Source organism: Pongo abelii, chromosome 4 (assembly GCF_028885655.2).
Source record: "Pongo abelii isolate AG06213 chromosome 4, NHGRI_mPonAbe1-v2.0_pri, whole genome shotgun sequence".
In the NCBI taxonomy this organism is placed as follows: domain Eukaryota; kingdom Metazoa; phylum Chordata; class Mammalia; order Primates; family Hominidae; genus Pongo; species Pongo abelii.
Window position 1 is genome coordinate 148,483,412 of NC_071989.2, and position 27,352 is coordinate 148,510,763.

Here is a 27,352-nt window from a genome sequence, read left to right on the forward strand (position 1 = left end):
GCGCGGGCCCCTACCCCCACATCCTCTTTGGGGGGTCACTGGAAAGCAGAGCTTAGGCCCACTCTCTGTGCTTAGTATGGCAGACTCCTTCTCACCCCTAGTCCCCTAACTCCCCAGGCCGAGGCCGCCTAGGGTCTGCCCAACAGCGACAGCCACGGTGGTGGTGGTGGTAGCAGTGGTGGCAGCAGCAGCGGCAGCAGCAGCTGCGACGCGGCGCGTCCTGCTCCCTCTCCCCCACCCAGCCAGGGTTGTAGGGTGAGGGCCGGTGGGTGGGCGCCGCCTGGCGGGCGGGCGGACGGGGGGCTGGCAGCGGGGAGGGGGCGCAGGTCACGTGCCGGCGGGCGGGTGGGCGCGTACAGTAGGGCGCCCTGCTACTGTACTGGGGAGTCAGTGCCCTGTTACCGGGTCTCGTCTGTCTCGTCTCTCCCGCAGATCTCGCGAGAGTGGCTGACTGGCTGTGGGGGTTGCGGCGGCAGCAGGCGGAGCCGGGGAGGGAAAGCAGCGGCGGCTGAGGCGACTGAGGCGGCGGGCGGAGCGGCAGGCGGCGGCGGCGCGGCAGCGGAGCGCAGCATCATGGCGGACCGAGACAGCGGCAGCGAGCAGGGTGGTGCGGCGCTGGGCTCGGGCGGCTCCCTGGGGCACCCCGGCTCGGGCTCAGGCTCCGGCGGGGGCGGTGGTGGCGGCGGGGGCGGCGGCGGCAGTGGCGGCGGCGGCGGCGGGGCCCCAGGGGGGCTGCAGCACGAGACGCAGGAGCTGGCCTCCAAGCGGGTGGACATCCAGAACAAGCGCTTCTACCTGGACGTGAAGCAGAACGCCAAGGGCCGCTTCCTGAAGATCGCCGAGGTGGGCGCGGGCGGCAACAAGAGCCGCCTTACTCTCTCCATGTCAGTGGCCGTGGAGTTCCGCGACTACCTGGGCGACTTCATCGAGCACTACGCGCAGCTGGGCCCCAGCCAGCCGCCGGACCTGGCCCAGGCGCAGGACGAGCCGCGCCGGGCGCTCAAGAGCGAGTTCCTGGTGCGCGAGAACCGCAAGTACTACATGGATCTCAAGGAGAACCAGCGCGGCCGCTTCCTGCGCATCCGCCAGACGGTCAACCGGGGGCCTGGCCTGGGCTCCACGCAGGGCCAGACCATTGCGCTGCCCGCGCAGGGGCTCATCGAGTTCCGTGACGCTCTGGCCAAGCTCATCGACGACTACGGAGTGGAGGAGGAGCCGGCCGAGCTGCCCGAGGGCACCTCCTTGACTGTGGACAACAAGCGCTTCTTCTTCGATGTGGGCTCCAACAAGTACGGCGTGTTTATGCGAGTGAGCGAGGTGAAGCCCACCTACCGCAACTCCATCACCGTGCCCTACAAGGTGTGGGCCAAGTTCGGACACACCTTCTGCAAGTACTCGGAGGAGATGAAGAAGATTCAAGAGAAGCAGAGGGAGAAGCGGGCTGCCTGTGAGCAGCTCCACCAGCAGCAACAGCAGCAGCAGGAGGAGACCGCCGCTGCCACCCTGCTACTGCAGGGTGAGGAAGAAGGGGAAGAAGATTGATCAAACTGAATGAAACCCCCACACACACACATGCATACACACACACACACAGCCACACACACAAAAAATATACTGTAAAGAAAGAGAGAAAATAAAAAGTTAAAAAGTTGAAAAAAAAAAAAAAAAAACCTGTTAACTCCAAGGGAGCACCACCCACAGAACCTCCACCAACTGACAGTTTCTCTTCTTGACTTGCCACCCATCGCTGGATGTTGTCCACTTTATCCACCATATAAAACAGTAAGCAGCTGCTAAAAACAAAAAAAATACAAAAAGTAATAACATTATATGAACTGTGTTTCCTACTTGATTAAAAAATATAAAGAACTGAGTGTTTATTTCCCTAATTAACCAAGAACTTTTGTACACGTTTAAGCTATTATTATTAAAAAGTGTTTGCAAAATGGTCAAGATTATAATATTGCTGAATTATATAAAAGTCCTTTTCATGTTGAGCTAACATTTGACTTTAGCACAAAAAAGAGATATTTTAGAACACGTAAAATAATATTTTTAGTTTTTCTCATTTTGTTACCAAATTTCAAACCTTACATGGAGGTTATTATAGTATATTTGACACCCTATATACCTGTGATTAGAGATGTGTATATATATGAGGGCTAGGCATGCTGTGTGTCTGAGCTTTGTCTAAATGTTATGCAGAAGTTTGTAGAGTTAAAGGTACGTAGGTTTAATTCATGCAAGGTAAACAATAAGTGCTCTCTTTTATACAATATGCATTGCATCTGGACCTTAAACATAAAAATGGTCAGTGAAACTTCTGTGAACATGAAGAAATTATTAAAAAAGGCATTTAAATGAAATTTGCTAAGTTGTGATTTTTATGGTTGGAACCAAAGTTATTCAAATAGTAAAAGGAAAAAGAAAGAAAAAGGAGATCTCCCATAATATTTTTCTGCATCTGTTTGCTTTGACTGAGTAGGCGTTTTGTCATTATTGTGTATATGAGATGTACTTGTATCGTTCATAATATATTTTTTTTATTATGTGTAGAAAGATTTTAAAAAACTAACGTGCAGCAATTTCCAGTGAACCTGTACTTGGACATCAGGTAGTGAGTCTATTTGTGGTCACTAGCACTGTCTCCTAAACTTGTAAGAGGTCTGAAGCTATTCTTTGATTTTTGCTAGTGCTATTAACTTATGTAGACCTGTTAAAAAGCAGAGCAACACAATTATAGTTATCCTACTGAGCCATGGATTCTGAGTTTTGTTTTAAAAGTGAAAGCCAAGTTGGTGTATGTAAAGGATTTCCATGTAGCTGTGGTGCTAGTTATTACTGGCTACATTATATGCTAAGTGTATTTGTGTTCCCCAAGTGTACAAGCCTTCTATCAAAAGTATGTTCTATAACTCATATATTCAAGGTGTAGGGTATGAAAATGCAAAGTTTAGGAGAGCACTTTACCAAGCTGGTGTCCTCCAAACTGAAATTGTTTGTAACGATAGTCTTTTACAGGTTTTCATTTAAAGATGTTTGTGTGCTTTTAATTGACAACTAACTTCTTGCTGCTGTATAGTAAAATATTAATATATTTTTATCATTAAACTGCTGCATGACTATCATCTTTGAGTGAAGAGAAAATGTTATAAAAAAGATGCCTTAAACAGTACATTTTGGTTTGGAATTCTGTAGAAAGTATTTTGGTAAAAAAAAAAAAAAAAAAAAATGGGTCTTGTCTGACAGAGAGTTCTGGGGATGGAATTGTTTCTTGGCAAATCCAGCCATATAGATCTAACTGCTGTATGTATAAGACACCACCTGTAGGAGCGGGAAGGTATCAGTGCTTCTTATATTGTAAAGCATTGGCCTAGGAAGGCAAACCGTTGTCTTTTTGAAGGATTTTTTTCTGCTGGTCCTTTGGGTTTTGATTTGATATTTTTATGCTCCCTGGTTGAGTGTGTTGTCTTCGTTTTTGAGATCTACTGTATGTGTTGAATAACAAGCTATTTTCATTGTACTGTGCATTTTCCCATTAAATTGTTTGCTTTTAATATTCATACAATGTTAAATATGAGGTGACCGTACAGTAGTTAGGAGTTTCTTTACTTACAAAATCACTGGAAATGATTAAATTGCTTTTCCCCCTCCCCAGAGGTGCATTTTTCTTATTTCCATATAGTAAAGTTGAGCTTTTACAGTGCATAATGTGACATTTGGAATGCTTATCAACTGCATGTAAACATTAATAACCTGCACTTTTTTGTCTTAAGGTTTGTTGAGCTGTTTTGTTCACTGTACTTTAACTGTGATATGGAAAAGACTGCATTCTCTGTGCTGTTACTAATTAGGAAAGAGAATTGCTTTGATTTTGTCTCTTGTTTACTATAGCTTCTTAAAGTTAAGCCTTGTACTACAGGTTGTTGGAGTACTCCTAGATCACTGTTTCATAGTAGCCAGCAATAAGTAGTGCAAGTCAACAAAAACACAGCAAACTTAGGCAAAGTGTCCTTTCTTTGAGATGCGAGTTCTTTCATGAGGTTTTCTTTAGGGCCAGAGTTACCTAAAGTGAAGCCTTTCTTACCTATAGACTTCAGATTCTGCTTGGAATCCCACCGGCTCAAGAAGCACATGTATTGTGCAGTTGTCTTTACACTAAAACAGTTTAATACAATCTAACTATGATTTTGAAACCAGTGTCTGATTTATGGTCAGTGGGTTTAAAAAGAAATCCACATGCAGATCTTTTAAGACTTAAAAAGTGATCGTAGAAAAGACTAAGTGACTGTAAAGATGCTCTTTTTTTAAGCATCTCACTTTACCTCCCCAAGCACCCTCCCAAACCTTGTCTTCCCTCTTCTGTTGCATCCTTTCCCTACCCTTCCCTCCCAGGTGCTCGGTACTTTACCAAGGTTCTATATATCAGTGTTTTATGTTGGAATTTTTCCTTGTTTTTATTTTACTAGTTGGTAAACCCTGTTTATGCTGAAACAAATAAGGAAATGGTATATTTGACCATATGTGTTATTCATAGAAGACAGTATGATCAAATGTGCCAAAAACAAGCAAACAAAACTTAATTCCTGAGAAGTATGCCTTATTTTTATTGATCTGCTTTGTCTTACAATTAAGGTCCAAGAGCTTGGTTAAACTGTATTATTTGCCTAAGTATAAAAGAAAACTTGAACTGCATTGCAATATTGACGTTCTTTAAAATGAGAGACACTGTCAAGTAATTTAATCCAGAGATCAGCCACCAGATTTGAAATGCTTATGTATGTGTGTGTGTTTGGAGTTGTTTTTTCTTTTAAATCACCAAATTTTTTTTAAGCTACTTTTTATTTGTGCCTCCTATTTATCATGCTGATGTTAGAAGCAGCAGTCATCCAGCCACAGAGGGAGCTAAAGTTAACTAACCAGAACTGTAGAAATCATTATACATGCCTTTGACAACAAAGGAAGTTCATAAGAAAAGCCATGTCGGCTTTTCCTCTACTGGATACAGATTGGAGGTAGATGAATATTTGCCAAATGGAAAAAAAGACAATGCTAGTCAGAAAAGACAAACTGTTTTCCAGCTTCTCAAAAAGCCATGGAGAGTAGAAACCAAAACCAACAGGGAAATAAAAAACCTTGAAAGTCTCACTTTCTAGTTGTCCCATGCAGGGGTTGAAATTTGATTCAAAGCGGAAAGTATATTGTGTTTTTTCAGGCCTTCACATCTAGAGAGATGGATAACTTCCAATTTGATTTTTCAGGTAATAGAGAAAGCTGCTAGTAGTTTTAACCCCTGCCTAAAGAAGACAGATACTTCATTTGGGAGCAAATACTTATTGCCTTGAAAAGTAGCACTGTAATAGCCTATGATAATTAGTTGTAGAATAACCTTTATCCCTTTCAAACTATGCAAATTATTAAATAAGTGTAAATTAGGATTCAATAAAAGATAGTTGATTATATTGCAATCAGATGGCATTCACAAACTTAACTGGAGCATATACAAATATATTAGTCTAAGTTTTGTATGCTAACAGAAAGATATAATTTAGCTACCTATTCTAAAAATGGTGAATATTATTAATATTGTATAATAGGAGTGGGAAGACTGCCTCCTTTTTTGAAGAGAGAGATTAAGGATTTTTATAATTGTTTTTCATCAAATTTTAATATTTTTGTCAAATTTTTAGGTATTTAATTTGTAAAACAGTTTGCTTTGTACTGGCATACAGAAAATAGGGTATTGATTTTAAACTTTTTGAAGCCAAGTGATCAAGTACATTTGTAATAAAAGTCAATGGATCTATATCAGTTGTACTCACTGTTTTCATTTCTTATTAATATAGGGATGCTGTACTTTTTCTTAAGGAAAACTGAATTAAATTTGGGTGGAAGGGAGGGGGAAAAGATAAATCCGTTGATAATGAGAATCTGGGTGGGTATCATGGCCCAAGCACTTTATATCATTTTTTAAGTCAGTTAAGATTTGATATATTTTAAAAGATACTATGTCAACTTTTTTCTTCCTGTTTTCTTATGTAACTTGACGTTTGGGGGGGTTATCTCATTCATTTTTGTTTGTGTTCTTTTAACATTTTGTGTTTTGGCCCTGTTGAAACTTTCTAAACACATTTTTCTTTTATGACATTTTGGGTTATTTGCTAGACCTGGTGACCCCACCGTATAGGCATGATTATTTTTGTCTTCCACACATGGTTCACCTTCTTGTCTACAATATTCCCACTCATTTTTTCAGGTTATATATACACACACATTTCCGGATAATTTTAGAATGGGGCTATCTGAAATTGATGCTCTAGTAGCTTTCATAGCTCCACAATTCATTTTATTTTACATGTGAACATAATTTTAAGATTTTCTTCACCATAAAAAGTGAGATACCAAGTCTAATGACTTTTTTCCCTTTTTAAAATCTTTCGAGTATCAGAATGAGACCTTGCTATCTACGTAAAAGGATGCTAAAACAAGGGCATCTGTAGCAACTTAGGTTTGGAATAGTTGGTGATGACTCTGAGTATAACATTTATAGTTTATTATCCCTAAATTTGAATATCTTCATAATTTGGAGAGAGATGTATACACACACATACACATATATATGTATATATACATTGTGTGTGTGTATATGTATATAGATTCACATACACATCTCCTTGAGAGTGGAATAAATAGGAGAGATAATTTATTGGAATTGCTTACATAGATAAATTCACCAAAGTTATTTGTGTAGATTTGTTAAAGTGTATCAATTTTTAAATCACAATATTTCTGTTTTCTTCATTGCATATTAACCAAATTTTGGCCATTCGTAAGTATGCTATAGAACTAAAGTGATCACTGCTATTCACGAATTATTATAGAATCTTCTTTGCAGATTTTGTGATTTTTTTTAAGAAAAGCTGATTTTAATATTAATATTTAAGAAGTTATTTGATCCTAAAACAAAACCTAAATTTAAGGTATAGGCCATTTGACACGTCCTTTTTGAACAGAAATTTCATTACAGGCTAAGTGAAAATAAGCCAGAATTAGCATGAGTCAGGTAGAATTTCATGATACAAAAACAACCAGATGAAAAAAGAAATAATGATTGGTTTCAAGCCAATGAATCTGCTAAGCTAACTACCAAGTTTTGATGTTGAATGGTCCAGGCAATTTATGTCTTTAGGAAAGCTGAGTGTGGCAAAGGTCACTTGTTAACATTTTTCTTAACAGGAATGTCATAACTACTCATTCATTTTTATTTTGTCTCCACGTTTGGTATTTGTTTTGTTTTGTGTTTTTCCTTCCTGATGTCCTTTGCTTTTGTGGAAAATTGTCCTGTTGATAGGCAGAAACATGGTGGTGATCCTCTATGTAAAATGTAGTTGCTTCTTACACATCAGAAGTATTTCACTCATTTTGGAATCACAAGATTTTCTTTCATGTTTTCATAAATACACACATTGTTTTGATAATTATTAGCAATTAGCTTATTTTGTAGCATTAGATGGAAAAATTTTTAAGCTAAAGAGTTTAATTTTCTTGATTTTGGTTCCACTTTAATAATTCAAGAGGCCTCCAAGTTCAAGGACCAAGTCCTTATATTCTAGAATTGTGAAAAACATGGAAATACTCTTGTTAGTGTGTGTTTTGGTCTAAGGTAGATTATTAACACAGAAGGATCCTAGGAGGATTTAAGAAAATATGTCCTTATCGTGAAGTGGCAGTTAAAGTTATGGGACAGGTGAATTACCTATTCATCTTGACTAGCTCAAACAATGATAGCCATCAGCTAATGACTTATCAGGCACATGTTGAGTTTGGGTCAAACTCCCATTCAGCTGGAGTGGATTGGCAATTTTAAATGCAGGTAGTTGGTGGTGGTACTTGACCTACCTCCTTACCATGTACATCTGGCATCTTCTTTCTCCTATCCTTTTTCTTTGTTTCTCTCTCCACTTTTATTCTTGCTGTAGGCCTACCAGTGGCACTCAAGCTTACTTCTTCAGAGAGAAGTAAAGAAATTTCTGACTCCTGCCTTAGAACATAGCTGATGATCCAGAACAATTTCAGTATTATGAGGTAACTGGGCAGTTTTTTTCTGATTGCTATTTTCCCCATAGTCTTAAGCTGGCAGTTTGAAGGTATCTAAATTAATGTTAAGAAACTTGTGAACTGAAGAGAGTAAGAAGTATGTGTATTTTAGGTAAGTTACTGGGAACTGAGACTTATTGGTTTGGAAATTGGAGAGTAGGACGAGGAGAGCTGCTTAATGTGTTTGTGGATGGGGGTTTGAGAGGTATATAGGGAATGGTTTGGAAATAAAGTGAGAGGAATTTTTACTAGAGTTAGGAAAAGGTACTATGATGGAGTCTGAATGAGAGTTATTTGCTAAGGAAATGAAGTTGATCTTCACTAAGGAAGTTTCAATAAAGCCAGAGAAAATGGGTCCCTCACTGATTATGAGAAAGCTGTTAGTTACTATAGCTAGAGTTATGATAATGATGATGCATTATACAAGTCTGTTTTCATGTATAGGATGTCTCCTTTTCTGGGACAAATTAAGTAGCACCATTGTGGAATGACAGCTTTTCTGGTCAAGGCAAGTGGATGCTGGGGAGTTATTATTTTGAGGAAAAGAAAAGAAAATTTCAAGCTTTTCACTGTTATTCTTTTTAAACTATCAGAAATATTTATCACACATACTATCTATTTTCTTGGGCTCTTGTTACAATGTAGTTTACCTTTACTTTTCAAACGGTCCTTAGATCAAATTATTTGATTTTGTACTCTACAAAGACACATATTATTCCTTGCTTTTATAGAACTTTGAGACTTTGGCCCACACAAATTTCTTAGAAGAAGACAATAAACCAGGTAAAAACACTAACTTGCAATTTTAGGTGTCTTTTTTATTTCTTTTACATTTGCAACCATAGCAACCATTTAACCTTGTAGACCTTATGAGGCCCTCAATAATACTGTATTTCTAAAATTAGACAACATACCCCCCAAACTCATGTTTCTGTTTCCCCACTTTCTCTCTTACTTTAAAATTGTAGTATTCCCAAGAGTTCAGTGGTGGCAAATGTTAATAAAATAAGTTAGTAAATTTTGGAGGTTCTTATATCCTTTGTAGGGTAAGCTGATAGTGTTTAGATTTCTGTTCCCATTATTCCAGTAGTGTTTTAAATTATTTAAGATAAATAATTACTGTAATGTTTGTTTTTAAGTTACGTAATTCAAGTATGTTTGGATTAACTCTTTGTTGTCAAATTTAGTATGGATTTATTCCTGGTGATTTGGACAGATTACTTTGAAGTTTCATTTTACTCACATCTCTATATATTAGTGATAAAAATCTCTTTTAAAAATAGCAAAAAAGTGGTTCTGATTTTGTACTTTGAAGGTAATTTTTCTTTTTTACGAATGTCAAGTTCATTAACAATAGCAGGATTATTTTTACTATAGCTTATTTTGTAGAGTTGGCACTTTAGTATAATTTTCACATTTTATTATGTCAGATTTTAAATTATAATAGTTATATACTATAACTCATTTAAGTCAATGCAGAGCCTTCTTAAATAGCCCCTCCCTTAGAAATTTGTTTTAAAAAAAGTGAATTCCCAAACCTGTGTCAAGAACTTGTGATTTAAATGACTGTGAGACAAGTCCTTGAAAGGCTTCCTTAAGTCTAGTCAGTGGAGATAAATGATAGCCCATTTCCATGCTGCATATAGTTGTTAGGGTTTATAAAGTTGTCAATGTGTAAAAATGCAAAAGCAGGAAAGACTAAAGTTGCCTGTAAAATTTCTAGTTTTCATTATTTGCACTATTTATCTTTGCACTTGATTTTTTGAAAGTTAAGGCTAGTCACTTTCACTTTTGTTTCTAGTCTTTTCTAATTTCTTGCAGAATTGTTTTCAATATCCCACCCAAAGCAAAAATTATATGCAATTAAAAAGACTTTATAAGGCCAAGAAAATATTTCTTAATGTTAGCTGTATAAATCAAAAATTTGTTCTGATAAAATTTTTAATATGGGCCTTTATTTGCCAATAAAATCCTTTGTAAATGTGAGCTTTATTAAACTGTTTAAATAGACAAAGTTAAAGCTTAGGATAGGGAATATATATGTATGTGTATATGAAATGATGTCTTCGAGTTTTAACTTCCAGCCTGAGATGGCCTGGATTTGGTGTGTTAGTTTGTTTCACTGAAGTCAGTGAGATAGGAGTCTAGCTGGGTACATGCTTAAAAAGCTGGAAGTGAAGTAGGTGGCAAGTGGCAGCTCCCTCTTTCATGTAGTTTTCCGTAATGTTCATATAGTTTCCTTATGGTCTAAGTGTTACAACTGGTTTTCAAGTTGTTATATTGAATATTCCTTTTTGGAATTCAGGGTTGAATCACTTTGAGGGGGAAGGGAAGCAAGGGCAAGAGACTTTATTTTAACCAGATGCGGTCTTATGACCTCAAAGATGTGCTCTAGAAAGAAAATAACAAAAAGTGTACCTGTGAACATATTTTTTGTCTTGGTGATATTATGCAACACAGTGTTCAGAATTGCAAAAAAATTTAAAAATTGATAGTTTTATCAATGGAACAGAGAGATGTGTTTTTGGCTAAAATTATTTTTTGTAGGTTATTTGGTTATTTCATTTTATATTCCCTTTCTCATAGCTTTGTACACACCTCATACTTAAAACCAAGTGAGAGGCCTCTTTTCAGATCTGGTTTATTTTTGGAATGCCTGAGTGTGTTTCCAGATTGGGGGGGGTGGTGGTGTTTTCCTTTTTGACATGCTCTTAGCATGTTTTGCTAGTCATTCTGGATCTTATGTTTGCAAATTCTGTTGAACATGCAGTGATGTATTTGAAATGAGAAAGTCCTCTATAACATAGTGTGAATGTTTGTGGCCAATTCAGTTGTGGAATCTTAGGCTTTGTTTTTACTTTGGGTAGAAGTTTAACTTCCGTTGTTCAGATTTTAGGTTTATCTAGTGAAATTGTGCCAGGTAGTTGTCTAAATATGGACCAATTTTGGGAAATGAAGGTTAATAAGTGTATATTTGATTCTAGATAATCCTTTACTCAAAATCATAAGTTAAAGATTCACATCATTGAGAGTTATCTAACTTCTATGTTGTCGAATCTTTAAATGTGGATGATATTCAGCATTCTATCTATGAATTTCCTTTAGGAAAAGAGAAAAATTCAGTCTCCGAACCTTTTCTTGGAGACAAAATTTACCACATATCGAAAATGAAAAAAATTTAGAAAGCAATTTGATTATTTTTTAATGGAGTTTAACCAGCTTAATTAATGATTTTTCCCAGTTTGAAGCACTTATTTTCCCAGTGTGAATAAAGGGAAAAGATCAGCAATTTGTCCCTGGCCTTTTTCGAGGCCATTTTTAGTTTTCTGCCCCCATTTCCCAGTCCTGGTATAAAATGAATTACGGGTATCCCTCTAAGTCCCTATAACCCTTTTTGGGGGTCACAGATACCTTTGATAATCTGATGAAAGTGTGATGGATCCTCTACCCAGGAAAAAAAAATGCACATACCTGGATAGTTTTGCATACAACCTCAGGGGCATCACACATCTTCTGAAACCCAAGTTAAAGATCTCTGCTCTAAGTATATTGTAGAGAATTTTAGTGCAAATTGTTGATAAAATTAGGAACCAACTATTGGCTTAAAACCTTTCATATTGGAATTATTGTTAGATGGTGGCCCCTACTAGCAAAATGTGACATTGCAACCAGCTTTGTTAGACATTATAACATCCAGAGAGAAGGGAAGAAAGCAAAGTTCTGAAAGCTATTTATAAGGAGTCAGGGCATCTCTAGACATGGGAGCCTTCCTGGTTCAAGGCAGGGGTCAGGGTGCCTGACAATTTCTAGCAGGGTAGAGTTTGATAAACCACAATGCTCAGGATGCCAAGGGGTTAGCCATTATCTTAACCCCTTCCTCACCAAAAGATTTTAGTTTTGTCTGTTGGGAAACAAGATGTCACTAGGGAAAAAAAGATTTGCCTTACAACTTTGCTGGAACACATCAGTTTGGTGACGTTGGGACACTAGTGTTATTTTTGAGAAGGCGCATAAAACCAAAGTAAATTATTCTCTATGTAGAACATTTATTTACTAGTAACATTTGTTTGGGTGTATTCGCTTTGACAATTTTTACCAGTAAATATTGGTTTTATTTAAAACTGGGAATCCAGTTGATATATAGGATAGTTGATATATCTGTTCTTTCCCCCATGTAAAGCATAGTTAAAAGATTTATGCATACTTTTTACTTTTCTCTCTTAATGCCATGGGGTGGGGAGGGTGGGTGGGGGAAAGATTTTTGAGTCTACAACTGACAAAATGTCTTCTTCAAATTAAAAAAATTGAGAAGCAGCACTTTAAGTCTAACTCTACACCATTTTATTGCATGTATTAGTTTTATTAATGATTTTTGGTGCATGCCTTTGGGCTTATTCAAAAGTGTACAATAGGAAAGTATATTTCCTTTCTTAGAAAGGAGATGTTTTCTACTTTGCAACATGTGATTACAAAAATCTTCCTCTGTGGGAAGATTAACCATGTATTGAACTACTGAAAAGTATATATTTTTAGATATACAGAAGGAATCTACATGGAGCAGCATTCAGACCTATATAGAAGTCATAGCATTCTGTATAGGACCAAAAAGGAAATAACATTAAACACTTAAACAGACTTTGTTGGGTAGAAATACCTTTAGATCTTGCATTTACTTCCAAAAAGAAAAAATGCCACAGAAGTTTGCTGAAAACTTTTGTCGTTTGAATTTTCTCTGTCAGTGTATTTAGCCCAAATACAACAGCTTTGGGTTAGCACACACATAAGAATCAAAAAAACAAAGCTCACTAAATAAATCAGCCTGGTTTGCCAATCCAGCTTGACTGAAATAAGTAAACCAATCACTTGCAACATGAAAAACTGTCCAACTCCTCTAAGGTTCTGACAAAATAACCTTGGCTGATGTGGGAAGACTCCCACTTTGATTACTGACCTGACAGTGAAGATTCATGCTTGACATGATTTCAGACTTGACAATGTCTGTTTAAGGAGCTATGGTACAGTTTGCTAATTCAATCCCAGATACCTGTTGATTACCTGTGAGATCTAGAGTCCAAAGTAGCCAGCAGCCATATCCCTGAGTGCTCTGTGCCCATCAGATATCTTAAAGTAAGCAGGGTTGGGACAGGTCACAGCTTGGATGATTGACCTCAGGTGCCATAGACAGCCCCAGATTCAAGAATTGTATCTGCTTTCTTGGCAGTCGTCACTGAACTAATGTCCCATACTGTGTTACTTACTGTAGATGCTCTCTTTTAGAGGAGGCCCAGAGCACACATCCTAATCGCTAGCGGTACTCAGAGAGGGGGTGCTAACTCTGATGCCCTGGCCAAATTCCAGTTTAGGGATGTGGGTCTTCTTCTTGTCATTCTAATTGGAAATGTGCATCACTTCCCATTTTTCTTACTGATCTCAGTGCAAACTACACTAGTCTGTTTCTTTGCCCTGGTCTCAAGTCTCTAAGATGCTGGTGTGTATTATATGGGCTAAGTTCATGTGTTATCCTAAGGCACAAGAGTTGAGGAATGGGTGAGCTTGGTGTCAGAGCGCTGTGTGGTTGGAGGGTGGACTCTTGTGATGCTGTGGGGATGAAATTGGCCCTCTTTTAGCATAAGTTGGGGAGTGTGCACTGGCTGGAGGCTTCCAGAGGCTTCCAGCCATGAGGTGTGAGCTGAAACCAATTTTTCCTCTTTCCTTATAGCATGTTGAGAAAATCTGTTGGGTTTTCAGCAGTCAGGGAAGGCCGGAGTTCTGCTTTAATCTGGGTAACTGAGGCTAATGTGAGCAAGACTTTGGTTAATTAACTGGGTTCTCAGATGCCACAGACTCCGTGAGAAGTCACCATTATTTTCAATGGTTGTGATAGAATTTCCCCCAGTAGCCATTATTTTAAGATTATATTGCAGAGTTGCTTTATTTTGAGCTTTTTGTGTATACACAATCCCAAACTGGAAGAAATTTTAAAAAAAGGAATCCTGCTGTGAAAGGTATATATTACTCTAGATTTTTCTTACTGTAAATATTGTAAGATTGTAATACTGTCGATATTTTATTAACCAACAAATGTTAATCTATGTGAAATCAGACTTATTTTAAATGTGCTTCTTATTTACTGTGTGTGGTCCCTGTTGCTGACAGTATTAAGTTATATTCTGATGTAAGATTAACTTTATTAAAGAATGTAAACATTAATGTTTCCTTATGGGAAAACAAATAAAGTATAAAGAAGACAATTCTTTTCATTGAAATATACTGTGTATTTACACTTGCTAGACCCAGCACCACTTATAAATTTAGTACACTGTTCAGAATTTTAGTTAACACAGCTGACATGGTTGTGCTCTGTTTGAAAGTCTTAAGAATAGGTATTGTTGGAATATACAGTTTGTATTTGTCTGCTGTGAATCATAATCTTGAAATTTCTAATCAAGTTTGTAAAATTTTTATAGTGAAACATTTTAATGACAATTTAAAAATTTATCTTCTCTAAAGAATGGTCAAAACAATGTCCTTTCAGAAATAGAATTGTTCTTTAATATCTTTCCAAAATGACTTTGGTTAAATGGACCAGATGTATATTAGTTAAAATTTAGGACTAAGTTGTTGATATTCTTTGAGTTTACAAGTTAATCCTTATTGGAGATGTGCCAATATACAGTTAGAATATCATTAATTTGCACTGTTTGGGGACCCCATTTAAGAATGCTGAATTTTGCCAACTAAGAAGTAAGCAAATGCAATTTAAAAAGTAAATTTGAGCATTCTGTATTAAATATGTGCAGTTATTATCACATGAAGAAACGCAGTGTGTCGGGCTGTAATATTACCATATTTGCTGTCATGTTCTCCCATCTCAGTGCTGGGAACTCACCATGTGGAAACCAAGCAAACGTGTTGTGCATCAGCCGGCTTGAGTTTGTTCAATATCAAAGCTGAAAACTAGCGAGGTCTGCTGTACTGCTTATTGAAGTATTGTGATTATTTTAGGCATTGATTCTTACAAAATATATACTGTAACAGTATACTTTGTACAGATTTAAATTTTATTTGAAAAAATGAAATAAAGTAGGCAAAAAAATAAAGATGTTTATTTTTCATGTGACTGTATAATCAGATCAGTCTTTTGTTTCAGTGCTTTTTGGGGGAAGGGGTCTGGTTGCGATCATGGTTTGTTTTTTTTTTTTGATAGGTGGAAACTTTTTAGGACTCAGTAGCAGGTATACTTGCCTGTTACTTATGATCATTAATTGGCTACAAGCATTAAGTGTGCTCTCATACTAGAGAACTCTATCTTCTGTTTTATTTTAAGGTAGGTTTGCTTATTTTTAAAAATTTTATGTGAATGGCCTCCCTATCCTGGCATATTGGGTCATTTAAAAAATTCTCTGGTGGTATGACAGTGAACCTAGCCATCATGTCGAAGAGAAGGAAGACCTTTTCCCATAGATCATGCTCCATTCTCATGGAAGATTTTTTGTTTTCTGTCAGTTACAATAAGAAAAATTTAATTATCATGGATACATACTAGTTATACATACTTATGGGGTACATGTAACATTTTGAAACAAGCATACAATGTAATGATTAAATCAGGATGACTGGGGTATCCATCACCTGAAGTATGTATAATTTCTTTGTGTTAGGAACATTCTAATTCCACTCTTAGTTATTTGAAATATATAATAAATTATTTTTAATAGTTGTCCTATTATGCTTTGAACACTTAGAAAATAGAGGTTGCGGTTTAAAATCTCTTTCAAAACTGTTTTTCTAGTGAGTGGAATGGCAGACAGTGAATGAAGCTACCAATAAAAACAAGACACAGGAGCCATCCCTCAGGATAGTTTCAGTGGGGCCTTCTAGAAAAGTAGATTATCTGACCAACAAGAACCACCCATTTTGACCTCTAACTTAAAAACCAACAAAGGCCTCAGAAGCCTCAGGTATATATTTTCCTCAGCCTTTTTAAGTAGAGTTTGAAGTTTTATTTGTAGCTTTCTCCTTTTATCTTTTTTTATGTTTTCACTTACCTTCAAGCTGGATATGAGGAATGCTTGGAGCAAGTAGTTCTCCAAGATACCTGGCAAAAATCACACTATGAAAAATCTCTCAATTTACTTAAGTATATACGACAGCAGTTATATTCTAAAACTTGATGCATGTCCATAGGCTATCTCAAGTTCACATTATTACAGTTCCAGGCTTCTCTGGGGGAATCCCAAGAGAGTTCATTATGAGTATTGTTTTGTTGTTTTCTTGCTAAAAAGGCCCTCCTTGGCTGGGCATGGTGGCTGACACCTGTAATACCAGCACTTTGGGAGGCCTAGGTGGGCGGATCACTGGAGGTCAGGAGTTGAAGACCAGCTTGGCCGACATGGTGAAACCCTGTCTCTACTAAAAAATACAAAAATTAGCCAGACGGTAGTGCACATCTGTAGTCCCAGCTACTTGGGAGGGTGAGGCATGAGAATTGCTTGAACCTGGGAGTTAGACATTGCAGTGAGCCGAGATTGCGCCACTGCACTCCAGCCTGGGTGACAGAGCGAGACTCTGTCTCAAAAAAGACAAAATAAGTAAATAAAATAAAAAGGCCCTACTTTGGAGTGAACAGAAGGATGAACTAGCTTCCACATATGACAACCACCAACTTCAATAAAAATAATGGAGAAACTTTGCTTTATGAAAACTGAAAGCTGACAGTGCCACTGTTTTAGAGAGGTAGGTGGGGTGCCTAAGAAACTTCAGTTTCCCTAAGTTCTAGGGCGCCTCTGATTTGGGGGGTGCACACACAAGACAGGTGGCTACTTCCTGAAGAAGAGACCAGATTCTGCTCTCTTCTCTGCAGAGATCAGATAAATCCTTGGGTCCCTGTCCAAGAGAAGGACTCAAGCACAGGAGGTTGTGGTGGAAATTCCAGCCATGATTTACTCCAGCAAGTATAAGGGAGTGAAAAGTCAGGAGTCAGGCCCTTCATCTTTTAAAGACTCCAAAAGGACCATGATTAAATATGTCCAATGGTCAGTTGGACAGCAAGAGGCCCCAAGGTGAGGTCCTACTGAAGGGCTACAGGAGGAGCATCCCAGACGGCCAGGTCAGAACTACAAGGCAATGCTGGTAGGGCCGTGGGGAGCCCCCTCAAGAAAGGAACCCAGCATGCTCAAACAGAGCTATTTGTCATTTTTCTTCAGTCTTTCTTTTCTAAGATGTAATTGGTGGTCTCTTCCTACCTCCACCTCCAATGGATGTTAACTTTCATTTAACCATGTGGTATATCATTTATTTTGGTATTTTGCATGGCTTTTAGAAATCCTTTGTTCCTAGTCTCAGTAACAATTTATTTCTAAGCAGTCAGGACTGTTTTATCTTGGGTACTGAGTTTTGGAAGAGGTCCTGCTCTTTCAGGACGAGAGGAAAGAGAGTTCTCTTTTCAGTGTTTACCTGCTAGGTCACCTCAGGGCCGGCACACACCTCCACTGTTCTCACTTCAGCAACCCCACCCCACCCCCACCCCGCCTTCTAGAACTTCAGGAGGAGGAGCCACAGTTTTTCCCCTGAAATTGGGGATTCTACCTAAATATTGCAAATCTTCAGAGTGTTTCCAATGACATCGATACAATTTTCCTACCAATATTGATTTTCATTCACTTCGATTTCCTCACATCAGGCTATTTGGCACTTAGGTTGGCAGTGAGAAAATGTCACAAAACAGACTCACTGAATGTTGCAAGGCTTAAAAGAATAGGATATCACTACCTTACAGCCAGCAGGGGTGTCTAGTTAACCCCACCATCGTAGGCATCCTGGCTCTCCCTGCATGCTCATCTCACACCTCAGACCTCTGTCAGCCTTTCGTGGAGACTAGCAGTAGCTGTAACATAGCTCCACTTTCTGTTTCTGGCAATGTCACTTAGGGTGGGTCTGTACTGCCACCATCCCAAATTTCTTCATGCTCACCACACTTTATTTTTTAAACATTGAGTGCTTAAAATATTCAAGGCACCAAGCTAAGCATTTTACCTGGGTTATTTTACTTCATTCTTACTGTAACTCTACGAAATAGGCACTATTATTACCCTCACTTTATAGATGAGGATACTAAGGCACAGAACGATAATGACATGCCTAGAACTCCACAGTCAGGATTCAAGTCCAGGTAGGATGATGGCAAAGCACATCCACAGTCTCAATCACTCTAATATGTTGGCTTCTCTATGAAGTTGCCTCCTCATCCCTTAATTTGTTGGGTCTCCCTGACTTTGACTTTGCCCCATCTAAGGATATATGTAGCTGAGTGTCAAAGCTAACGTTACCTGGAGCAAAGGAGGATTCTTCTGCATAGCTCAAAAGCCACACTTCCTGTTTCAGAGGTTGATTCATGAATGAATCCACATTTTCATCTCCCCCTCCCCTTTCATGGGGAATGACTTACTCAGAGCAGGTCTGAAGGAAGCTGGCAGATGGCCCTACCAGGCCTCTCTCCACTGCTCTTGCTTAAAGTAAGCACAGCCCTGAGTACTATTCCTGCCTCTTCCCGCCCTTACCACAATGACCTGATCAAAGGGTTCTGTGAATGAGGCTCTTGAATTCTGTCTAGTTGAGTTGATTTCCTTCCTATGCCCAGCTTCTATCCCTTAGCAGACACCCTTTCTTCCTTAGAGCAGGCCTCCTATCTGAGCCCATGTGGCTTCAGACACAAGTTCAACAACAAGTATCAGGAGATAGTCTCTAGGAGAGGATCTGGGTCTGCCCTGATTCTCAAAACCTCACTGTTCACCAACAATTGGTGCAGCAATTGGATCAGCCAGAGAAAGCCATGTAGTTTTCAGCTCAGTTTTGCTTGGGCTTTTAAGTTTCTGGAGGCATTTTCCTGCACCCTATAAAATGCTATTTCCCAGATGTTTCCTGACCTCAAGGAGAGGTCCAGAGTCTGTAATTCTCCAGGGGCTTCTTCCAAAAATAAAATCTCAAGTTCCTTGGGACTTAGGGGTAGTTTCAAGGGCTATGGCATCGGTTGGAACTCCTGTGTGAAAAAGAAAGATCATAATTTGAACTTGAACTCTTTGTGGTTTTTGGTATCCTCTAAAGCAGTGGTTCTCAAAGTGTAGCCCCTGGGCCAAGCATCCCCTCACATTCTTGGGTCCCACTCCAAACCTACTGAATTAGAACCTCTGGGGCTGGGCCCCAGCATCCATATTGTAACAAGCCCTCCAGGTGATTCTGAAGCACACTAAAGTGTGAGCACCACTGCTCTCTAAAGCAAAGGTTCTTTATCTCTTTTGGAGTCTTAGGCTGGAGAATCTGATGAAAGCTTGAGGCTCTCTCAGCTGCATCACAGATTCCCCAAAGGTCCAAGTTAAGAATCCTTGCTCTGGAACTTAGAGCTTGTCTGTCCGTCTCTGGCTTCCACCTGCTCTAGCACCACTACAAGGAGGGGTGGCCACATACTCCCTGTTTCTCCTTTCATCTGTGCACTGTTGGATGTCACTGATGGTGTGCATTCCCTGCACCAGACAGCACAGGGATAAGGGTTTGCTGCTCCCTGTATGTGCTGCAGCTGTAGCCCATGTACTCTAAACAAAAACCAAATGCTCAGGCATGGGGTGCCAGGTTAGGAGTCCAGGACCAAATAGAAAAGTGATTCCTCCTGGACCTAGGAGCGGTGTGTTGGAGCACAACTGCTAAAACTGCTGAACTTCCTGTGACAGTCCTGGCTGGGTTATGTTCACGACAGCCAGAGCTTTGTCATCGGCAAGCTTTGGTCTCCAAGAGAACTCCCAAGACAAGTCCTAGATTTTTATTTTCTAGATAAAAGCATCTCAACTTGTACCTTCTTAAGCTGTTTTCACCTGAGTAGCCAGTTATTTGGCTCTGAGGGCAGTGCTCTACTTTTTCTCCACAGTCATTCTTGGGCCATGACTTGAAGGTGGTACTCAGAGCAACTTCATTGGGAAAAGTCCCTTCTCTAAATTCAGGGACTCATAAGGAGATTGACTCTGAAAAGAGTGCCTAAAGCTGCAGAGCTCGGCTGTCCTCTGGCTGGTAGAATGCTTCCTTATTCTGAGAGGTGGCCCAGGGAAGAAAGGCCTATGTCTGCACTCTCACTTTATACATCTGAAACAAAAGCTTAATCCCCTCACAAAACCCATCCTCTCCCCATCTTCGTCCTTCCCGTTGCAGTAAAGGGCACTACCATATACACATTGCTCAAACAAAAAACAAAGAGCTGGTTCCACATTCTAGTTTCTTTCACCCCTAATATTCAGACTATATCCTGTGTCTGGCCATACCTCATCACCTATACCACTGTCACTCTAGCTCAAGTGATTCTCAGACTTTAGCCTGCATCACCTAAAGGGGTCGTTAAAACATATACCACTGGGCCCATCCCAAGTTGCTGATTCAAAGGTCTGGGGTAGGAGCCTGAGAATTTGCATTTCTAACAAGTTCTAAGGTGATGCTGATGCTATTGATCTAGGAACAACACCTTGAAAACTGCTGCCCTAATCTATCATATCCAGAGTGTCCATATGTCCCACTTTGCCAGAGACCATCTGGTTATGCCTGTTGTCCCTGCTTAATTATTTGTAGCACCCCTGTTTACCTGCACAAGTATCTTGGTCTGGATGACAAATGATGTGGGCACCGATTTTCTCACCTAACAGCCTCCTCACTGGTCCCCCTATTGCCATGATTGCCCTGTGTAATCCATTCACACAGCAGCTAGAGTGATCTTCTAAAAAGTACTAAGTGGATGATGTCACCCCTGCTTCCCATTACACTTAGAATAAAAGTCTGACTCTCTACTATGGTTACAAGGCCTCTATGATCTGGCCCTACTTAACTCTCCAGCTTTCTCTCCTTCCTCTCACTCACTTGTTCATTTCTCTCAAGCAATAGTGGTTGCCTTTCTGTTTTTTAAATGCACAGAGCCCACTGCCACCTAAGGGCCTTTGGCATTGCTTTTCTTTCTTCCTTTAATGCACTTCCCCCAGATCTTCAGATGGCTAGCCCTTTTTCATAATCAAGCCTCAGGTCTCATGTTCTCTCTTCAAAGAGGCTTCCCCTGACAACCAAACTGAAATGGTCCCTTCCAATCACTCTCCCTTACCACTCTGTTTCAGTTTTCTTCCTAGTGCTTATCACTGTCCAGATTGTCTTCCTCATGTATTTTTTTTTCTGTTGATGGTCTAACACTGAGGGCAGGATTCACCATGGCATCTCCAATGCCCAGATGAGTCTGGCAGGCACATAGCAGACATTCTGCAAATATCTGATGACAAAATGATTGGACGCCAGTGAGTCCAGACCATTTTTGGGAGTCACCTGTGCCTCTGGGGCTGACTTCCTTATCCACTTTGAAGGTGGGTACTGTCGTTACTGCTTTATCTCTCCTCTGTCCTACAGGTGGTATAAAACAGAGATCCTAAAGATGAGATGATCTTCTCGCCTGCAGTCAATTAGCTTCCGGCATCTCCCACCTCTGTGTAGCTTCCTGCGTCTTCCACCTCTGTGTAGGCCCAACATCTCCTCTCCCTATTTCATCTCCGAGATGAGGCTCTGGGGCAAGGACAAGCAACCCTGGACTCAGCAGATAGCTTAATGCCCACTCTGTCTCCAACTGCCTCCCAAAACATGGCTGAGGCTCTAGCCATTCAGCATGTACTTGGGGCCCCCTTGGCCACTGGGCATACAATGGGCAACATCCTTCTGTACCTTTCTCTTGGTTTGCTGGGCACTCACTCTCCCTGGAATCCACTAACTGAGGAAAGGGAGGAGACTAGCTGTTTGAGAATTGATGTGCCCTGTTTCCAAATGCTGAGGGGTAGGAGGTGTCTAGAGAATCCTGGCCCCCATAAGGCACCAGCACCATTGGTGACACTTTACCACATTTGGGCTACTCTACTCTCTGTTTCTCAGCACTCCACACACACACACACCCCAAATATTTAAAATGGGAGTGATGACAACTAATCCCCCACCAACAACGTTCCAGTGGTAAAATAGAAATGAGTCTTTCTCCTTGATTCTAAACCTGAAGGGAAATAAGGTTCCTGGGCTGAGCTGAGTTTAAAATAAATTTAGGCTCCCAGATAAATTTAGGGCTATAGAGTATGGATTCAAATAGCAAAGTCAGACAGAGATAGGAGAGAGAGTTTGAGGATTTCCAACCAACTCTCCATAAAGTGAGTCCCTTTTGAGAACCAGGCTGCCACATGGTAGGCAGCGGATGGGGAGGCGGAAGCAAGAACTAGAGCTCTCACTCTGGAGATTATCACTCTGGACGATTTCCTAGGCCTTTGTCTGAGTATTGGTCTTTTGGGAAGGAGCATGAGAGTGGAGGTTAAAAGTATTGATTTGAAATCAGGCCTAAATCAAATTCAGGCTCACTCTCTCACTAGTTCTGTGGCCTTAAGCAACTCTACTAAGCCTCTCCTAGTCTCATTTCTTGATCTTGTAAATGAGATAACAAGAGTGCTTACTTCATTAGATTTTGGGGAAGATGAAATAATTTATGCCAAGAGCTTATAGCATAGTGCTTGGCACAGAGTACTGTTCAATACTGATGTTTAATCAATGCTGCTGCTATCATTATTATTTTTGGAAAAAAGGGAAACAAATATGGAACTTAAATAGTTCATAAGGGCATAGCCTCTAGCAGCCTCTACATTCCAGGTAGGGGGCAGTGAAAAAGAGCAGGTGGAGGTCAGGAGTTCAAGACCAGCCTGGCCAATATGGTGATACCCTGCCTCTACTAAAAATACAAAAATTAGTTGGGCGTGGCGGTGGGTGCCTATAATCCCAGCTACTTGGGAGGCTGAGACAGGAGAATCACTTGAACCTGGGAGGAGGAGGTTCCAGTGAGCCCAGATCACGCCACTGCACTGTAGCCTGGGCGACAGAGTGAGACTCCATCTCAAAAAAAAAAAAAAAAAAAAAAAGGCAGGTGCCTCTCTAGAACAATCAGCTAGTCTGCATTTAGCTAAAGGAGGACCCATCTGACTCTCCATTTCAGCTTTGGCCTGCCAGCCCAAGAAGAGCCCAGTCTATGGCTCTCTTCACAGATGTAGTTGTATACTGCACCAGATTTATTTTTGGCTTGTCACTTTGTGTCTGTGTTCCAGGCCTGGGGTGTCTGAGGTTTTCTGGTGGGGGTGGAGTAGAGTGTTCCTTTGAAAAACAAAATGTGGTCTCGGTCTAGGGGCTTTGCTTCCTTCTGGCTTCAGGCAACAGCAGAGACCCAGCCATCTGCCAATGGCGTGGGATGACTAGAGTTCAATGCTGAATATTCACTCACCTGTTGGACATCTAAGATGGTAGTTATCAGCCCTGGAAAACAGCTCTTTAGTAAGAAAAGGAGTGATTTGTCTTCAGCAGGAATTCTTAAGCTGGGGCTTTTGGGGGTCTAAAGCTCCTAAATTTTACAGATTATATCTGTATGTGCAATGTACGTTTTTCTGAGAAGGGGATCCATAGTTTTTACAAAAACTCTCAAGAGGAGCCACAGCCCAAATAGGTTCAGAATCACTGGTCCTGATCTGAGAGTAGAGACGGCACCTTCCTCCATGGGGTCTCTAAAAGACTGCACCCTTCAACCTGGCTGATCATCAGGACTGTTAGTGAAAAAGGGCCTGGAAGTGGTGTTGTTTAGGCATTGAGAGAGAAGACAGCTACTCTCCTTATTGGACCTGTGTTGGCTGATTGGAGCCTCCCATATCCATTTGGGAAGTTGGGGTTTTTGAGCTCACTAAATATCCCCTATTTTCCCTGAAATTTGGTTGCATGTTAGAAGGTATTCAAACTGACATATGTTGTGCCAAATGAATGGACTGGTCTGGTCTCATCTCAGAGATGGGGGCAGGGCTGGGTGACTTCACTAGGTGTGTGTTGCTGGTAGTAATGGCAGGAGGCACAGAGGTTGTTTTATGTTGCCCTCACTTGAATGCTTCGTATGTAGTTTGGTACTCAGCCATTGTTTGTGCATTTATATAAAGGAATTGTTTCCTTTCCTTTTAGAGACATTGAATCTAAGCTCCACAGTCCATTTTTTAAAAAATTTCTCAGGGGTCAATGGTTTCTCGTTACCCCTGTGGCATCCTTTCCTGAGGGGTCAGGTACCTTGATCTTACCCTCAGCTGTGTTTATTTATTCCTTAATCTCACTCTCCAAATCCCGAACCATATCTCTGAAAGTCAAATTGGGGCCTGTGAGATTGTTTGATGCTTCTTGGAATGTGATTCCATCACTGAGGCTATGCTTCAAGTCTGGCCAGTCCTGATACTGCCTCCTGCTTTTCTCAGTATCCATCATTTTTGTTACATCCCCTTGCTCATATTAGAAAATGGCATCGACATCCCTTGCTGCAAAATTTTCCCTTTCTCTCAACCCCAGGTCCTGTGCTCAATGCAGTTTACCAAATGGCATCAGAATGCCACAGAGGTTTCATAAGACTTGAATGTGGCTGCCGTACTACCTGAATCAGGCAAACACCCTCTGAGCTCAGTCAGCTCACAAGTGGGAAGTATGAGCTGAGAGTAGCTGAGTACAGTAATTCCCTGGCTTCTCCAGGAAATAGCCTGATCCCCATTGGGTAAGCTGGCTGGTAAAGCCTCCACGGGACAACAGTTTCACTTTGCTTCGGGGGCCTTGTATCAGAGTGTTCTCCAGACATGAAACAGAGTCATGTCAGGCTGGGCACAGTGGCTCACACCTGTAATTCCAGCACTTTGAGAGGCTGAGGTGGGTGGATTACAAGGTCAGGAGTTCAAGACCAGCCTGGCCAACATGGTGAAACCCCTTCTCTACTAAAAATACAAAAAATTAGCCAGGAGTGGTGGTGGGTGCCTGTAATCCCAGTTACTCAGGAGGCTGAGGCAGAGAATTGCTTGAACCTGGGAGGCGGAGGTTTCAGTGAGCCGGGATCGCACCACTGCACTCCAGCCTGGGCGACAGAGCAATACTCTGTCTAAAAAAAAATAAAAAAGAAACAGAGTTATGTCTCCAAGACATAAATAAGCCTCTGACTTGGAGCTATCAGACCATGCAAGCCCACCCAAGAATATGGGCATATCTATCATCACTGCCACTGGGGGTCTGGGCAGAGGCCATCACTCCAAGACAGCCCTGATCCCCACAGAGCTCAGGGGGTCTCATGGAGATTATTAAAGCCCATACAGGGTGACATTTTCCCCATATGCTCTCCTCAAAAGCTCCCTACTCAGGGAAAATGAAGTCTTGGGAGCAGTTGCCTATACCACATCCATTCAAAAAGTGGGCCCAAGGACTGGAGACTGTGATTTCTGACAGAGGCAGCCCTTCCTCCTGCTCCTAGCCCGAGGCCAGCAAAATTGTTTCTACTCCTTCCATCTCGCTTACTGTCTCTTGCACCCTGCTCCACTTATCCACTCATTTTGAGCTGGCTCTTGATAACTTGACTTATCTCTTGATTATAGGGCTCTATGGATGATGGACAATGGGGAATGGCCACCCTCTGGCATTTATTTGCTTCCTGTCAAACTGTGACTTCTTTTGAGGGAATTGTGAGGGAGCAGATAGGCCTCCAAGGCCATCTCATCTCACAGTCTGCTTCCTAGCAGAATGGGCCACCCCTCAGTCCAGGCCAACTCATTCTTTTAACCTTATTAATGGTGCCTTGGGTTATACAGAGGCTTTTTATTTTGGTGTAATCAAATGTATTACTCCTTTACTTTATGGCTTTGTATTTTATGGTTCTTAAAGAAGGCTCCCCTATCTCCAGATAATAAACATACTCTCCTATATTTTCTTTATACTTATTTTATAGTTGTGTTTCTATGTTAGTCTTTTAACCCATCTGGAATTTATTTTCATAAATGGTGTGAGTTAGGGATTTTTTTTTTTTTTTTTTTTTGCTGAGAGTCACATGCTGCCCAGATTCTATAGGCCATCTTTTTCCCCAGTGTCTTGAAATACTACTCTTCTCGTAATCAAAACTCCTATACATACATGAGGCTATTTCTGGATTCTCTGTTGCATTGAACTTTGTTATATTCTTCTACCAACCATGCTATTTTAATTGATGGAGCTTTTAGGTATGGTTTGATACAGTATGTTTTTCTCCTTTGTTTTTTTCCTCCCAAAATCATTTTGCTATTCTCCCATGTTTTTTCCTTCCAGATGTACTTTACAATCAGCTTGTTAAGTTTCATTTAACAAGTCCTATTAGGACTGCAGTTGAGATTTTATTGATTACATAGGAAAGTTGGGGAAGAGTTGATAATCTTCACAATATTGAGTCTTCTCATCCAGAAACAGAATATCTCGGCTATGTTCTTAAAGGCCCCCAGGGAAGATATTCTCTCTTTTCCTGACTCCTACAGTCCCTCAGTTTCCCTTGTATTGTAATGTCCTATGATCCTAGCTTACTCATTCTCTCCTCCCATTTAGAAATGGATTAAACAGCTGAGCATTTGCTTTTGCTCGGGAATTCTGAGCTTTATCTTTCTAAGACCTAAAAGAACTCCTGGGGGATTGTCCCATCTCTTTTCCCCCCTGCCTTCACATCCCATTCTCAGGATCTCCCTTCTCTTATTCCCCCAGGAATTCTAATATTTCTATTCTAGAATCATACAGCCCAGTGTTTCCCTTTATCTAGACTCCCCTGATAACCTGGTTGACCTAAAACAAAGCTCCTCATGCTGACCTTCTCTCTCCCTCACATTGTTTTATGTAATTTCTAAGCTTTGTCCAGACACAGTGATATCCTAGGAAAAGAGTTGAGATGGGGGAAGAGGAACGGCAGTGTTGGTGATCTATGCCATCTGCCCACCCTAAAGGCAAGCGCTGATCACCCCAGATTTGCCAACAGGCTGAACTCCACAGAGCATCTAGGAACTCCTAGCCATTTTTGTTCCCTGATTTCTGTCATGTGTACCAGCCTCAAGAGGCAGGCTTCTAGGTTAGGCTGACTGCCAAAAGCCTAGGGGTGAAGCAAGAAGGCCCTAGCCTCTTCACTCAAATCCCTTTCAGGGACAGCAGTATTCATTGTGTTATTGCCAGTGTGAAAGCCAAAAGGGTCAGAACTAAAGTTGTGTGGCTCTCAGACCAGGTATCACAGAAGCCAGAAAGTAGGAAACAGGAGCCCAATACAGGGTTGAAGTTCTCCCAAAGGGCTGAATGTGCTTTAAGGCCAGGTACAATAGCAAAGCAAAGACACAGGAAGTTTGCCCAAAACCTTTTGCATATACACCTCTGTACCCAT

At 40.6% G+C, this 27,352-nt stretch overlaps 2 protein-coding genes across 5 annotated transcripts in view; both read left to right on the forward strand.

Moving 5' to 3' along the window:
- PURA (purine rich element binding protein A) overlaps positions 1-27,352 on the forward strand; it is a 66,298-nt gene that overhangs the window by 5,999 nt on the left and 32,947 nt on the right. For 2 of the 4 annotated variants that reach the window (XM_054556635.2, XM_002815955.6), the window contains exon 2: positions 433-5,806. The exons of the other annotated variants lie outside the window; for them this stretch is intronic. In XM_054556635.2, coding sequence (XP_054412610.1) covers positions 574-1,542 — 969 coding nt within the window. In that variant the 5' untranslated portion in view covers positions 433-573 and the 3' untranslated portion in view covers positions 1,543-5,806. Of the gene's footprint in view, positions 1-432; positions 5,807-27,352 lie in introns of those variants that run through there. 4 annotated transcript variants of the gene reach the window in all.
- IGIP (IgA inducing protein) lies at positions 11,268-15,217 on the forward strand. The gene has a single exon (XM_002815957.5). The coding sequence runs from the start codon at positions 14,890-14,892 to the stop codon at positions 15,049-15,051; it is 162 nt and encodes a 53-aa protein (XP_002816003.1). The 5' UTR covers positions 11,268-14,889; the 3' UTR covers positions 15,052-15,217.